The 16988-nt window shown below is 40.2% G+C and overlaps 1 protein-coding gene across 2 annotated transcripts in view; it reads right to left on the reverse strand.

Annotated features, from left to right (window-relative positions):
- nej (nejire) overlaps nucleotides 1-16988 on the reverse strand; it is a 465387-nt gene that overhangs the window by 413061 nt on the left and 35338 nt on the right. For both annotated transcript variants that reach the window (XM_070086767.1, XM_070086766.1), the window contains exon 2: nucleotides 13342-14165. In XM_070086767.1, coding sequence (XP_069942868.1) covers nucleotides 13342-14165 — 824 coding nt within the window. The remainder of the gene's footprint in view (nucleotides 1-13341; nucleotides 14166-16988) is intronic.

Genomic DNA, 16988 nt, shown 5'->3' on the forward strand with positions numbered 1-16988 from the left:
CCATTATTTCTTATGGGGAAAATTCATTCGCATACCGAACATTTCGCATAACAGCCAGCCCTCTTGCACGGATAGAGAGAGCGAGATAGAGAGAGAGAGATAGAGAGAGAGAGAGAGAGATAGAGAGAGAGATAGAAAGATAGAGAGAGAGATAGAGATGTCATGTGGGTTTCGAAAACGTGGATAGGGTAAAAATACTCACGTAGGCTGGTAGTACGTATAACGGAATGTGTGTGAAGGCGCCAACCGCCGTCCTGCCTCTCTGCTCTCTATCGTAAGACTAACTGACCCACCAGTGTCTATGGGTGAGGTGGTGTTTGAAATCCTGCTATGGTCAGCAGCAATATGAATACAGTCAGTGATTCACGCAGAGACGGTTGGTAGTGAGTCATCTACTGGTACACTGGTTACTGGTAACTGGTTACTAGGAACTGGTACTACTACTGAGAGCTCGGCGATAGTAGATTCGTTCTCCTTGCTCATATTGCATGTTAAAGCGTTAACTTTTTCAACCGGGGGGAGTCATCCACTCCACCGAGTTTGTTCATTCCTCCAGTAAGAAAGAACCGATCCCTTGTGTTCTGGTGTGATTCGATTCCTGCTCCAGGAAGATCTTATTCTTACTGTGAAGCCACAAACACCCATTAGTGACTTTGTAATGAGCCAAGAATTACTGTATCGAATAGTCGAGTTGAGTACTCCTAGCAGAAGAATTAGTAATTCCACAGTCACTAGTGATTGTAGCTGTATCTTTTGTAGATACTCATTCAGATTGTCCATGTAGCTGTATCTTTTGTAGATACTTGTTTAGATCTCCCTCAGTCAAGGCATGTGTTAGCCATTGCAGAGGAATTCGATCCTCCCAGAGATGATAACCATTCTGCATATGTAAACCTCACCCTCGCAGAATTGGGTTTAAATGTACATAGTCTGTATAACTAGATGTCTGAGATGAAGTAAATTGTCAACTGTTTGTTATTAACTGATTAGTTTTTCAGAAATATTTTTTTTTTTTCGTGTTCACGTTCCCTCCGTATTCTGCGAATTTGACAGTAATAGTCTGAGTGCACCAGATGCCTTTGCTGTTAATTTCACCTTGTATATATATATATTTATTCTTCCTCAGAATCCGTAGAGTGCTTGAATACAGATCGATCGATCAATTCCATCCATACTGTATAATGATTTGTTCTTATAGTTTGTAATGCATTACGTTAAAACTCATTACGTTAACACCCATTACGTAAAACTCATGTTGTAACATCCATTATGATACCATCCATTAGTTCTAAGTTATATATGAATTTGTTATTGTATAGAATCAGCCCAGATCCACCTGCCTGTTTCAGCCTATAGATAGTAGTGTATGTCGAGATGACATACATAACATGACCGAGCTGTCAGCATAGTTGCTGATCCCTGTGTTATATAGCATAGCTTATTAGTATCGTCCATGTGCTTTAGATACGAGATCCCTTGTAGGCCTGTGACTTTGTGTGACGTCACGGGATGCGCATGTGTAGGCTCGTACCTCTGCCTCCCTCTCACTCGGCGGCAGACCATCAAGACTAGTACACGGCAAGGCTGGGCTCCATTCCTCCTCATCTCAGTCTGACAATATATGTAACCATCCAACAAGTGTGTCTACCTTCAACCCTCGATATCTCCATTTAAGAACCCCTACGATAGAGAGAGAGAGAGAGAGAGAGAGAGAGAGAGAGAGAGAATGAGAGAGAGAATGAGAGAGAGAATGAGAGAGAGAATGAGAGAGAGAATGAGAGAATGAGAGAGAGAATGAGAGAGAGAATGAGAGAGAGAATGAGAGAATGAGAGAGAGAATGAGAGAGAGAATGAGAGAATGAGAGAGAGAATGAGAGAGAGAATGAGAGAGAGAATGAGAGAGAGAATGAGAGAGAATGAGAGAGAATGAGAATGAGAGAGAATGAGAGAGAATGAGAGAGAAAGAGAGAATGAGAGAGAATGAGAGAGAATGAGAGAGAGAATGAGAGAGAGAATGAGAGAGAGAATGAGAGAATGAGAGAGAATGAGAGAGAATGAGAGAGAGAATGAGAGAGAGAATGAGAGAATGAGAGAGAGAATGGGAGAGAATGAGAATGGGAGAGAATGAGAATGGGAGAGAATGAGAATGGGAGAGAATGAGAATGGGAGAGAATGAGAATGGGAGAGAATGAGAATGAGAGAGAGAATGAGAGAGAGAATGAGAGAATGAGAGAGAGAATGAGAGAGAGAATGAAAGAGAGAATGAGAATGAGAGAATGAGAATGAGAGAATGAGAGAGAATTAGAGAGAATGCGTGAATGAGAGAGAGAATGAGAATGAGAATTAAGAGTAAGACAGAGAGCAGGAACACAGATGAACAAGGAGGCTTTAGGAAGGGTATGGGATGTGTAGACCAAGTGTTTACAGGAAGCACAAAGGTGAAGAGTATGTAGACATTGGGTAAAGAGGTTTTTGTTGCATTTATGGATTTGGAAAAGGCATATGATAGGGCAGACAGGGAGCAATGTGACAGATGTTGCAAATGTATGGAATAGATGGTAGGTTACTAAAAGCCGTTAAGAGTTTTTATGAGAATAGTGAGGCTCAGGCTTGAATCTGTAGGAGAGAGGGAGATTATTTCCCAGTAAAAGTAGGCCTTAGACAGGGATGTGTGATGTCATCATGGCTGTTCAAAATATTTATAGATGGGGTTGTAAGAGAAGTGATTGCTCAGGTGTTGGCAAGAGGTGTGGGATTAAAAGAGAGATAAACACAAAGTAGTTGTCACTGTTGCTTTTCGCTGATGACACTGTGCTCTTGGGAGATTCTGAAGAGAAGTTGCAGAGGTTGGTGAGGGAGTTTGGAAGGGTTATGTAAAAGAAGGAAACTAAGAGTGAACAGAGGAAAGAGCAAAGTGATGAGGTTAAAATATATAAGTAGTGAAAATCAAATTGAAGGGAGGAATTATGGAGGAGTGAATGCTCAGATATTTGGGAGCAGACTTGTCAGCAGATGGGTTTATGAAAGATGAAGTGAACCACAGAACTTACGAGGAAAAAAAGGCAAGTGGCGCACTGAGGAGTCAGTGGAGGCAAGGAACGTTATCCATGAAAGCAAAAAGGAAAATGTATGAGAGTATAGTGGTACCAATGCTCTTATATGGGTGGTGAATCTTGCAACTAGGAGAAAGCTGGAGGCAGTGAAGATGTCATGTCTGAGGGAAATATACAGTGTAAATATTATGCAGAGAATCCATAGCTTGGGGAATAGGAGGTGCGGGGTTACTGAAAGTATTATCCAGAAGGCTGATAGGGGTTGTTGAGGTGGTTCAGGCATTTAGAGAAGATGGGACAAAATAGAATGACTTGGAGGGTGTATAAATCTGTAGTGGAAAGAAAGCAGGGCAGGGGTCATCCTACGAAAGGCTGGAGGGAAGGGGTAAAGGAGGTTTCGTGTTTGAGTAAGCGTGCATGTGCGTGTGCGTGTGCGTGTGTGTGTGTGTGTGTGTGTGTGTGTGTGTGTGTGTGTGTGTGTGTGTGTGTGTGTGTGTGTATGTGTGTGTGTGTGTGTGTGTTAGGAGCAAGTGGAAACAAATGGGCTTTATGACTTGATGTTGTATTGGAGTGAGCAAAGTAACATTTATGAAGGGATTCAGAGAAACTTGAGTACTGGAGGTGTAGGGTACAATGCCTGCACTCTGAAGGAGGGGTGGAGATATGTTGCAGTTTTTGAACTTCAGTATCAGAATGCCTCCTGCAACTCAGTAATGGAATGAGTGATGATGAAAGTGTTTCTTCTTTTTTGGGTCACCCTGCCTTGGAAATGGCTGATGTTATAAAACAAAAAATCGATTTTATTTGCTCAAAAATGGCAACACAGAAAAGGGCTTTCAATTTGAGGGATAACTGACAGTGAGAGAGAATAAAAGACTAGTTTAAATTCATTTTACTCATACCATCTTCCCAGCATATTTCAGTAAGGTCATAACTTATTTGATCCCCATTAATTTATTTGTTGTTGAAGCTGAATTTTCTGAATACTGTAAAAAAAATTTAAATTACCAGTAGAGGTTCACACTAATTTCAAGAAAGGTTTTATTTTATAATAATACAGCAAATAAATGCTGTTTTGAGTTTCAACAAGTTTCAAGTCAATACGAACAAGCATCTGTAAGTTATTTTCCCAGAAAATAAAACAAGACAGTATAAATTTATATACCATATACAGTAATTATAGTCTTGTAGTTATAGAAATGATCATTAGTACAATGCAAAGCTGAAAAAATTATAGTATGTGTGTGACATTAAACTTCTAAGAACATGTATAGCACATAAATTTTTAAGCAATTTTAAACTCATTTTCATACTGAGAACTGTCAACCATGCCCATCTAAAAATAAGCCCCCTTTTATCAAGTATAGTCATCTACATAGTGTGCTGCAAAATGAGGAAATTATTAAATGTTAAACGAGTTATGAAATCAATGGACTATTCAGGTAATCACTCAATCTATTTAGCTGTTTAATAAAATAATGTTTGGCAACTATCATGACAAGGCAAGTGTTTGCTTCGTAACTCCAATAATTATACAAGTTTCCCCTCACTTTATGTGAATCCACTATTAGGCATTCTTATTTCTGTTTGAAATTTCAAACGTAATGCAAATGTGATATGCATTCACTATATGTGATTGTTGCACGTCACGAAGTACAGTGGGCCCCCAGTTTACGATATTATTTCATTCAGAAATATGTTCAGGTGCCAGTACTGACCGAATTTGTTCCCATAAGGAATATTGTGAATTAGATTAGTCCATTTCAGACCCCCAAACATACACATACAAACGCACTTACATAAATACACTTACATAATTGGTCGCATTGGGAGCTGATCGTAAACTGGGGGTCCACTGTACTAAATTGAATATTTTTTTTTTTTTTTGTTTGAGCTTAGTATAGCTGCCACAGGACCAGAATAGTATGTCTACAACACAAAATGAGGGATTCCTGTACAGTATCAAAATTCTACAGCTTTAAAAACTTTAAATATTTAACCTGTTGTGAATAAAGCAGATTCTGTTTTGATAACTGACCTTTACAGTATTATATATGAAAAGCATTAACTCTAAATAACCCATTCTGCATTATCCGACCTATTCAGGTGAAACTGTGATTCAATATGAGACTTTTACTGTAGTCCTTTAGTTGTTTAAATGGATAAAATTAGAGCCAACAATGAAAATGAAAAATTATTCTATAATCCTAAATTTATATTCAGTATTTAGAAAGAAATGGAGACATTATACTTACTGACACTACATTTTTCCACCAGCTTCTTCTAATCTGGGGTGTAAGATGAAATAGCTGTTCAAGTCAACGATACGCATTTATTCAATACTATACTGTATGCACCGAGTCTACTCCGAATTTTATAATTTACTCATTGAGCATTTATACAAATTTATAAGTGAAAACAAATAAGTATTAAGTATATACTTAAGGGAACCCCAAGAAAGTGAGGCAAGACTTCCCAGGGTGCCTCAGCACCTGCAGGCACCTGGTAGGGAACTCATGCTATAAAGTACCTTCACATGAAATTTGAGGTACCTTAAAACTTTTGAAGGAGCATCCCTAAAGTGGTGAGGAGGCATAAAATCTCAGAAAATTAGCTTTTTCACAAAACTATCTGTCTGCACATTGAACAGATTATTCAGTACAAAAAAAAGCCCTCAAATTAGAAATGAAAAATGGACATTTCAGTACATCCTAGAAAACAAAGTTCTGATTGAGCAGTAACACTGTGATTACAACTTGTGTAGTCAAGTCAGTTAAGAGGTAAGGCAGTAGAACACCAAAGGAAGATCAAGGAAAGTCATGTCTGTTTGAAGACCAGCAAATTAAACAATATATATACTTAGAGGCATAAGCATTTACAGAAACAAAAGCCAGGGTTAAGTGTCATATTAAAAATATGTGAGGCAGATTCAACAAGAAATAAGAGAGAAAAAAGAGAAAAAGATTATTTTGTATCAGGACCTGTTTAAACTTAGGATAGTTATAATCCCTAAAATACAAAAGAGCACTATTCTTGTCAGCCAAGTTAACACTTCATTTGTATTCTTGAGACTGCCAAAAACAAGGAATCAACCTTATGATTGATGGAGGGGGCAAGAATAGTAATGGAGTATATGCCAGATCAACCAGGCTGTGATGGATATGTGGGGCTTTTTAAAGGGCCTCCAGCAGCAACAGTCTGGTTGACCAGGCTAGCATCAGATGAGCCTGGTCCATGACTGGGCTCCAGTCAAGGACTCTTGAAACTCACCAAAGATACATCAAAGGTAAAGGTACTGTCCTAGACTGCTGAGGAGTGCATTAATATGGATATATGTATGTAAGTTTAATATCCAAAAAGCTATAGGTTTTGAGAATTCATAATTACACACACTGGAAAAGCAAAGTACAGGTCCCCCATCACAAATCCGGCAATCAGTTATTCGGTTCCTTCAGTTATTCGGCACTAATTTTGGCTAGCATAATTTCAAATTTCCAGGGTTGCCACACCAACCTGCTGGTACTGTTTGGTGGTGCTACTTGCTGCATAAGTCATTCCAATTTCTTTTTCTCCATTTATTGTTTTAACCTGCTTACTTTTAGCCCTAGCCATGGTTCCAATGAATAAAAGAAATGCTTCTCATTATGCAGTGGGGATCAACTGCAGCAACACACCTAAAGCCAATAATAACCCAACAAAAAGTCACAGTAAGAATAATCACTAAATCCCATCCCATCCCTGGCAACACCCCCCTCCCCCACTCTTCATAGATCTAAATTTACTCCCTGTTCAGTACACCCACACTTACTACTGTGCAATCTACATCTACAGAACCTTAAATTCCAATATTAACCTTGACCTAAAATGCTTTCTTGATAGTTGTGACAGAACCCAAAGGCATAACACCAGACACAAACATCTCTATGACATTCCCCGTGTCCGACTAAACCCTTACAAAAATTCAATGTATGTCAAAGGCCCTAAAATCTGGAACACCCTACCTGAAAACTCTAGAACTGCAGACACATTCATCACCTTCAAAACTACCATTAGAAAACATCTTATCTCCCTGATACACCCTGTCAACTAACTACACGAATACCACCTGGTGGTTCACACTTACACTCACTCACCCATTTTACCATAAACAGAAATATTAATCTCAATCTTAAAATAATGAATCCTAACTAGTCATAAGTTGGTCTGTTATACTCCAATACTGAAAATATGTACAGTGGACCCCCGCATACCATTGGCATCACATAACGTTAAATCCGCATACCGATACATTTTGTCGCTAAAATTTTGCCTCGCATACCGCTAAAAAACCCACTCAACGCTATTCGTCCGAGACGTGTCTAATGTGCGGCCTGAGCCAGCCTCACATGTTCCGCCGGTGGCATTGTTTACAAGCCAGCCTCCGCGGTAACATCCAAGCATACAATCGGAACATTTCGTATTATTACAGCGTTTTTGGTGATTTTATCTGCAAAATAAGTGACCATGGGCTCCAAGAAAGCTTCTAGTGCCAACCCTGTGGTAAAAAGGGTGAGAAATATTATCGAAATACTGTGGTACCATGGTCAACTGCTGCTGCTGCTGCTGCTGTAGCACTGTCAGCTGCTGCTGCTGCTGTAGCACCGTCAGCTGCTGCTGCAGCACCGTCAGCTGCTGCTGCTGCTGTACCACCGTCAGCTGCTGCTGCTGTACCACCGTCAGCTGCTGCTGCTGTACCACCGTCAGCTGCTGCTGCTGCTGTAGTACAGTCTGCTGCTGCTGTAGCACTGTCTGCTGCTGCTGTAGCACTGTCAGCTGCTGCTGCTGCTGCTGTAGCACCGTCAGCTGCTGCTGCTGCTGTAGCACCGTCAGCTGCTGCTGCTGCTGTACCACCGTCAGCTGCTGCTGCTGTACCACCGTCAGCTGCTGCTGCTGCTGTACCACCGTCAGCTGCTGCTGCTGCTGTAGTACCGTCTGCTGATGCTGTAGCACTGCTGCTGCTGTAGCACTGTCAGCTGCTGTTGTAGCACTGTCAGCTGCTGCTGCTGTACCACCATCAGCTGCTGCTGCTGTACCACCGTCAGCTGCTGCTGCTGCTGCTGCTGTACCACCATCAGCTGCTGCTGCTGTACCACCGTCAGCTGCTGCTGCTGCTGTAGTACCGTCTGCTGCTGCTGTAGCACCGTCTGCTGCTGCTGTAGCACTGTCAGCTGCTGCTGCTGCTGCTGTACCACCGTCAGCTGCTGCTGCTGTAGTACCGTCTGCTGCTGCTGTAGCACCGTCTGCTGCTGCTGTAGCACCGTCTGCTGCTGCTGTAGCACTGTCAGCTGCTGCTGTAGCACTGTTAGCTGCTGCTGCTGCTGTAGCACTGTCAGCTGCTGCTGCTGCTGCACTGTCAGCTGCTGCAGTACTGTCTGCTGCTGCTGTAGCACTGTCAGCTGCTGCTGTTGCACTGTCAGCTGCTGCTGCTGCTGTAGCACTGTCAGCTGCTGCTGCGGCTGCTGCTGTAGCACCGTTGTTGGTGTGGCTTATTGAGAATACCAAGAAACAATTAACCCCAGAGGGTTAGCCACCCAGGATAACCCAAAAAAGTCAGTGTCATCGAAGACTGTCTAACTTATTTCCATTGGGGTCCTTAATCTTGTCTCTCAGGATGCAACCCACACCAGTCGACTAACACCCAGGTGAACAGGGAAAAATGCCTGGAACTAGTGCTCATATTGGTGAATTTAAAGCCAGCAAAGGTTGGTTTGAGAGATTTAAGAATCATAGTGGCATACACAGTGTGATAAGGCCTGTTCTGGAAGAAAATGCCAAACAGGACCTACATTACTCAGGAGGAAAAGGCACTCCCAGGACACAGTGTCTCATCAGTCATTGCTGCATCTTCAATAAAGGTAAGTGTCATTTATTCTTCATTTAGTAGAGTAGTACATGCACAATATATATTGTGCATGTACTACTCTACTATTGTGCATGTATCCTTCTCTTTGTGTGTAGGAAAATGTATATTTCATGTGGTAAAATATTTTTTTTCATACTTTTGGGTATCTTGCACAGATTAATTTGATTTCCATTATTTCTTATGGGGAAAATTCATTCGCATAACGATAATTTCGCATAACAATGAGCTCTCAGGAACGGATTAATATCGTTATGCGGGGGTCCACTGTACTGTGCCAAAACAAAAGCATTCACATTGCTAAACTCACAAACTAGTATTTAGTAACTTAGCCATAAAACCAACTTACCTCATAATTTGTAATATTTTAAAATTAAGAATTAAACTAAGTCTCCCCGAAATGCCTAGCCATACTAGGTGTTCTAGTGGTACACTCTGTAATTATTATTTTACATGTAAACCACGCAATAACCCAATTCTGTAAACTCAGCATTGTAATCCTTATAGAGAATAAACTTTGAATTGAATTGAATATGTAAAGCACCTACACAGTACATTATCCATTAAAGATAAGGTGGCTTTGAAGCCACTGCCGGTTGCCATGAGCTCAGTCTCACGAAGCAGGAGAATATGCTTTATTATTATGCTAACATCAACACTACAGCTTATTTGACTATCACAATTGATATAATATGACATAAGAAACAATATACATAACATTAAACATGTTAAATACTCCAGTTCGACGGAGGTATGAAGAGGATATGGTATACAAATACCATTCTCCTATCCCTGTCTTGGGGGCTTATATTAGAGAAAACAAAGTGTAGCACAGGGCTAACTGTGATATACACTCTTACTGCACCATAAACCTGAAACAAAAAAGTTATTTTCTCTCTATAGATTATCACATATAGCAGCATATGTGTAGAAACCTAGGATAACCCAAAAAAAGTCAACGTGGCTTATTTTTTGTACCTGGCTTGGGTTAGCCATGTATGATTTTTGGTAAATATTCGATTCCCAGCCAGGGTAGAAACATTAGGTGTGTTTCTTTACACCTGTTGTCTGTTTACCCATCAGTAAATGGGTAACTGGGTGTTAGCCGACAGTGTGGGTGTTATCCTGGGACACTGACCTAATTTTCTTGAAATATTCTGCATAACAAGCGGCTTTCTATACAGTAGTATGTCACTGATGTCAGCTAGGCCTGTATACCTTGTACATGTACGTGTAGTAAATAAAGATATTATCATTATTATTATATTATTTTCTCAGTTGTTTGTTGGGTTATCTTATTCAAACTTGGGCAATGTATGATGGAAAGATACTTCTTCAAGTACACCAAAAATGAAAGAAATCAGACCATAAATAGCGGAGTTCACTTCTCAGCCATTAGCGGCCGCTTAGCGGTATATTTTTGTATGGTTATGGTTGTGTTCTCATTTTTTCGGTCTCATTTGATAGAATGAAAGATATATTACAGAAATAGATATGATTTTGATTGCTTTCATGACGAAAAGTACCTTGAAATTGAGCTTACAGTAGCGAAAATGTTCTATTCTTTAGCAAAGCTCAAGAGTAAACAAATGACGTCACCGTCCAATACCTGTCCGCCTGCCAGTCTAAATTCCAGTACGGAGTCAAGAATGGCTTGACATTATTTATACAATTATTACAATAACGCAACAGTCTGCATAACAGTAAATCTTCTATTTTTTTGTGAATAAAAATTCCAAATGAAAAGCAAGAGTAATATAAGAGGGGCCTGTAGCTGTGACTAATGAACAGAGAAAATGTTATTTTAATGCCAGGAATGTCTGCATTGTTTATTCTGGACCCTATTTTGAAATTGGCATCTGTTGAAATTTGTGTGAAATCGGCCAAATTGCCAATTTCTGACCACTTTATTGGGTAGTTGAAATATGTGAATGGACAGTTTCTTGTACTCAGTTGACAGCTTTATTGGGTAGTTGAAATAAGTGAATGGACAGTTTCTTGTACTCAGTTGACAGACTAGAAGAAAATAAGTTTATTCAGGTATACACAAATACAGTGGTCCCTCGTTTTTCGTAATTAATCCGTTCCTGGAGCCGTTACTATAAACGAAATTTATGATTTGCGAATCAATTTCCCCCATAAGAAATAATGTAAATACAATTAATCCATTCCTGACACCCAGAAGTATTAAAACAAAAAAATTTTTTACATGAAATATAGTACATAAACAATACAATGGGAAATGATGAATGAAACGTTAACAGCATAACACTTACCTTTAGTGGAGATTCTTATTAGTGAATGGGAGACTGGAAGAGGAGAGAGATTGGATTGTTTACAGTTTGGAAGGGGAATCCCCTTCCAGCAACACCTCAGGTACCAATTGCTTCTCTGGGGTTGCTTCTCTTCTCTGTTTCTTAATGCCACTAGGACCACCTTGAGAGTCACTCTAGTCCTGTCTCGCAAAGTAACTGTGGAGAGAGCTCTGTTTCTGGCGTCTCTTTAACACTTCCCGAAAATGGCCCAAGACTGTCAGTCACTGTACATATTTCTCACCTTCTTTACCACAGGCTTGGCACTAGGAGCTTTCTTTGGAGCCATGGTAGCTCATTTAGTAATTGCAAGCACTAAAATGAGTGGAATATTATGAAATATTTCGTAGGAGCACTTGAGGGGACCTTCACTCACTGGTAAACAATGCCAGACTGGCTGGGTAGGGAGGCCGCCCCGGCTCACACCGTGCGTACGTGTCCAGGACGAACTACCATTCACGAATCAACCTATGAAAAGCGAGTCCATGTTTATACGAAAATACCCCTATGATTGGCGAAATTTACGATTGCCGAGAACTACGAAAAGCGAGGGACCACTGTACAGTTACATAGATTATCATACATAGCAGCGTATGTATAGAGAACCTAGGATAACCCAGAAAAGTCAGACAAAGTGACTTATTTCCAGTACCTCACTTGGGCTTGCCATGTATGATTTTTGGTAAATATTTTTTTTTCTCAGTTGTTTGTTGGGCTATCTCATTGAAACTTGGGCAATGCATGATGGAAAGATGCTTCTTAAGGTACAACAAAAATAAAAATGACGGACGATAAATAAGGGAGTTAACTTCTCAGCCATTAGCTGCCTCTTTGCAGTATACATATGTATTTTCATATGGTTTTTATGGTTGTATTCTCATGTTTTTGGACTCATTTGATAGAATGGAAGATATATTACAGAAATAGACATGATTTTGATTGCTTTCATGACGAAAAGTACCTTGAAATTGAGCCCAAAGTAGCGGAAATGTTTGATTTTTGCCGATGTTCAATGAACTGTGCAAGTCAAGTTGGTTAATTTTATTAGGTGTATTTTAACCTAACCACTCTGTAATCCGGCAAACTCAGTAATCCGGCACACTACAGGTCTCAATGATGCCGGATTTGTGATGGAGGACCTGTACAGGATATTTCCTTGAATAACTAGGTTTGGAAGAAAAACCTTTTAGCACAAGAATATGTTGTATATATGAAATTAGATACACCCAAAATGAATGACCTGAAAATATTCAGTAAAGAAACTAAGTATATACAGTATCACAGGTAAAGAGAACAATAAGGAAGACAATAACAAGGACACTGACAGACTGTCCTCCTCTAGTGTCAGGACTGTGTGATACACAATACACAAATAAGGACTGTGTGAATGTGTGCACATGTTTGTGTGTGTGTGTGTGTATTATAATGTGCAGTAGTTCCACCTGTTCAGTTTTTCCAGGGCACAGAAGAAGATACCTTTCCCCAATATATATATAAAATAGATATTATAAAAACAATTAATAGAGACCAACAGGAGGTTACACAAGCTAACTTCTATAGAAGCTTCACTAATGGAAATAAATCCTGTAAGTTTCAAGTCACGTGAAAGATGCATTCTCAAGAAATTGTCCAGAAACAAAGCATCAGAAAATAAACAAGGCAAAACTATAAGGTAACCTTACTTGGGACACATAATAATAAGAATAATGAGGAAAAAGAAGGAAATCAGAAAAGAAAAAGAAATACTATATAAGAGTAAAAGAGGTGAACCCAAAATGGAGAGAGAAAATGACAAGAGAAATAAAATAGAAAAAAATAAGAAAAAATACAAGAGAAATGGTAATGATATGCAAAGATGGCAAGAAATGTTATCATAGTCAAATAATATAATAATATACAAATTAAAATTTCTTAAGCTTAAATACTTGAAAACAAACTGAGCTGTGTTGGTCAAAGAGAATTCAGAATTACTTCAAATTAAGTTCCCTCAATCATGTAATCATGGTATAAATTATTTTTCAGGTGATTAAGTTTCTAGATTATTTATGCATGATTAAGTGTATGTAAGTTATCTTACCTGTAATCTTGGCCCAAGCTGTCCTGGACCCATGCCTGGATGTCGTGGTGCCATTCCCTGAGGCACAGCACCCATGGGCTGTGGCGACTGCCCTCGGAGATTCGGCGGAACCATGGGTCTGTTTAGTCCCGGCAATGGACCGTTTGGCATCCCATCATTCATTTGTGATGCCATGGGACCACTCATGTTCATTGTCGTTACCACACACTGTGACTTGTTTATAGAATTAATTGTATTCATAGTGTTTATATTGGATACAGTATTCATGCCACCAGCCATGCCTGCGCTGTTTGCCATACTACTTAGGCCCATTGAGGTGTTGGTGTTAACAAGGCTCATGGAAGATACTGCACCACTAGAGGCCATAGAAATTGACATGGTTCCCGTCACATTGGCAGCCATTGAATTAGCTATACTATTAGGCATAGTGTTCAAATTATTAACGGAGTCACTCATAGTTAGTTGTTGGCTAGATGTTGGAACACCACTCATACCTAGATTTGAATTTTGAGGTGACTGCATTGGTCCACCATGTGGGCTTTTGGAATTTGTCAATGCATTTACTATCATATTGCTTTGGTTGGGCATACTGTGGGGCCCAGTTGTCATTGCATTATTTCCAGCCATGGAATGGGGTGGCGTCTTGGTTTGGAGGAGATGAGTCAGTTGTTGAGGGCGGTCTCCAGGACCACCCCCACCACCGCCACCACCACCTTCCATCATACCATTGACACCTCCCCCGCCACCGCCACCACCACCCTGAGAGTCACCTGACCACATCAGGTCATCTGGCAGAGCATTCTCCAGCATTGCAGCAAAGTCATCTGAAACAGAGGAGAATATTTTACTCATATGTCTTAACTACAGAGTTTACTATAAATTTTGTGGGTGGAGCAAAAAGGAGGGGAGTGGGGGAACTGTGTGTAAATAAGGGTGGTGAGAAGGGTAAAAGTATAATTTGCAAGAATAAAATCAAATCCTTAGCCAGTTAAATTGTACTTAAATTGCAATAAAGTTGGTAGAATTACTGACAATATGTTGTGGAGTCGATTATTTGTGAGAAGGCAAGGCAGTTGCATGAGGAGCTTGCAAAGAAAATGCCTAGAACAAGTGCTGCAGTTTGTGAATTTACATAAGAACATAAGAAAGGAGGAACACTGCAGCAGGCCTGTTGGCCCATACTAAGCAAGTCCTTTACAATCCATCCCACTAACAAAACATTTGCCCAACCCAATTTTCAATGCCACCCAAGAAATAAACTCTGATAACTCTATCTACTCTCATATGCAAGTCCCACTCAAATCCAACCCCACTAACTCATATATTTATCCAACCTAAATTTGAAACTACCCAAGGTTTTACCCAACTAGGTAGACTGTCCTACTCATCAACTAACCTATTTCCAAACCAATACTTTCCTATATCCTTTCTAAATCTAAACTTGTCTAATTTGAATCCATTACTGCGGGTTCTCTCTTGGAGAGATATCCTCAAGGCCTTATTTATATCCCCTTTATTAATACCCATCTTCCACTTATACACTTCGATCGTGTCTCCCCTCATTCTTCGTCTAATAAGTGAAAGTAATTTAAGGGTCTTCAATCTTTCTTCATAAGGAAGATTTCTAATGCTATGTATTAATTTAGTCATTCTATGCTGAATGTTTTCTAACGAATTTATGTCCCTTCTGTAACATGGAGACCAGAATCGAGCTGCATAATCTAGGTGAGGCCTTACTAATGATGTATAAAGCTGTAATATAACTGCTGAACTTCTGTTGCTTACACTTCTTGATATAAATCCCGGTAATTTGTTTGCCTTATTACGTACGCCTAGGCATTTCTGTCTTGGTTTAAGGTTGCTGCTTATCATAACCCCCAAGTCCTTTTTGCAATCTGTATGGCTAAGTTCTACATTATTTAACTTATAAGTGCTAGGGTTGTGGACACTACCAAGCTTCAGAACCTTGCATTTATCTACATTGAACTGCATCTGCCACTTTTCTGACAACTTACTGAATTTGTCCAAATCCTCCTGAAGTTCCCTGATATCTACGTTTGAATCAATTATCCTACCTAACTGTGTCACTGGTGAATTTGCTCATTACACTAGTAATTCCCTCATCAAGATCATTGATATATGTATATTATAAACAACAATGGGCCTAAGACTGATCCCTGTGGAACGCCACTTGTTACGGATCCCCACTCGGATTTAACGCCATTCATGGACACTCTCTGCTTCCTGTCTGTGAGCCATGACTATTCATAACAGCACTTTTCCCCCAATGCCATGAGCTGCCACTTTCTTTATCAGTCTTTGGTGCAGTACTCTATCAAAAGCTTCACTAAAATCTAAATAAACAATATCAAATTCTTTGTCATGATCAACAGCCTCAAAAGCTCTACTGAAGAAAGTTAATAAATTAGACAAGAATGGCCTCTCGTGAATCCATGCTTAGTATCATTAATCAGATTATGCTTATCCAGATGGCTTCTCATTAACTCAGCTATAACTGACTCTAGTAAATGCCTACAATTGAGGTTAGGCTCATTGGGCGGTAATTTGAAGGTAGTGACTTGTTCCCTGCAAAGGATGGGTTGAAAGATTTAAGAAGCATAGTGGCATACACAGTGCTGTAAGGCATGGTGAGGCTGCAAGTTCTGACAAATGTGCGGCTGAAAAGTACATTCACGAATTCCAGGTCTATATAAAGGCTGAAGGATTCGAACCCCAACAAATGTTCAATTGTGACGAAACAGGCCTGCTTTGGAAGAAAATGCCAAACAGGACCTACATTACCCAGGAGGAAAAGGCTCTGCCAGGACTCAAGCCGATGAAAGACAGGCTTACTCTTTTGTTGTGTGGCAATACTAGTGGGGATTTCAAAGTGAAGCCTTTACTAGTGTATCACTCAAAAAATCCCAGTGTGCTCAAGAAAAACAATGTCATGAAGAATAGATTGTGTGTGATGTGGAAAGCTAATTATAAGGCATGGGTTACAAGGCAAATTTTCAAAGAGTGGGCTAATAATGTGTTTGGCCCAAGTGTGAAGAAATACCTCCTGTTACTGGACAATGCTCCTGCACATCCTCCAGACTTGCAAGACCAAGTGTTTAGGGACTTCAGTTTCATCACAGTGAAGTTCTTGCTTCCTAACACCACTCCTCTCTTCCAGCCCATGGACCAGCAGGTCATTTCAAACTTCAAAAAACTCTACACAAAAGCAGTGTTTCAAAAGTGCTTTGAAGTGACCTCTGACACTCAGTTGGCCCTAAGAGAGTTCTGGAGGAATCACTTCACTATCCTCCATTGCATAAGCCTTACAGGTAAGGCTTGGGAGGGAGTGACTTCCAGGACTTTGAACTCTGCTTGGAGAAAACTGTGGCCAGATTGTGTCTAAGAGAAAGATTTTGAAGGGTTTGAGGCTGACCCTGACGACCCTGTGGACTCTAATGTGGCACTGGGGAAGTCCCTGGGGATGGAGGTGAATGGCAAAGATGTGGAAGAGTTGGTGGAGGACCACAGGGAAGAGCTAACCACTGATGCAAGATCTTCAACTCAAACAGCAACAGACTGCAGCTGATGAACTTACTTCAGAGGAGGAGGAAGAGTGAAGGAGGTGCCTTCTTCATTGATTAAGGACA

This window comes from Cherax quadricarinatus, chromosome 19 (assembly GCF_038502225.1).
Source record: "Cherax quadricarinatus isolate ZL_2023a chromosome 19, ASM3850222v1, whole genome shotgun sequence".
Lineage (NCBI taxonomy): Eukaryota > Metazoa > Arthropoda > Malacostraca > Decapoda > Parastacidae > Cherax > Cherax quadricarinatus.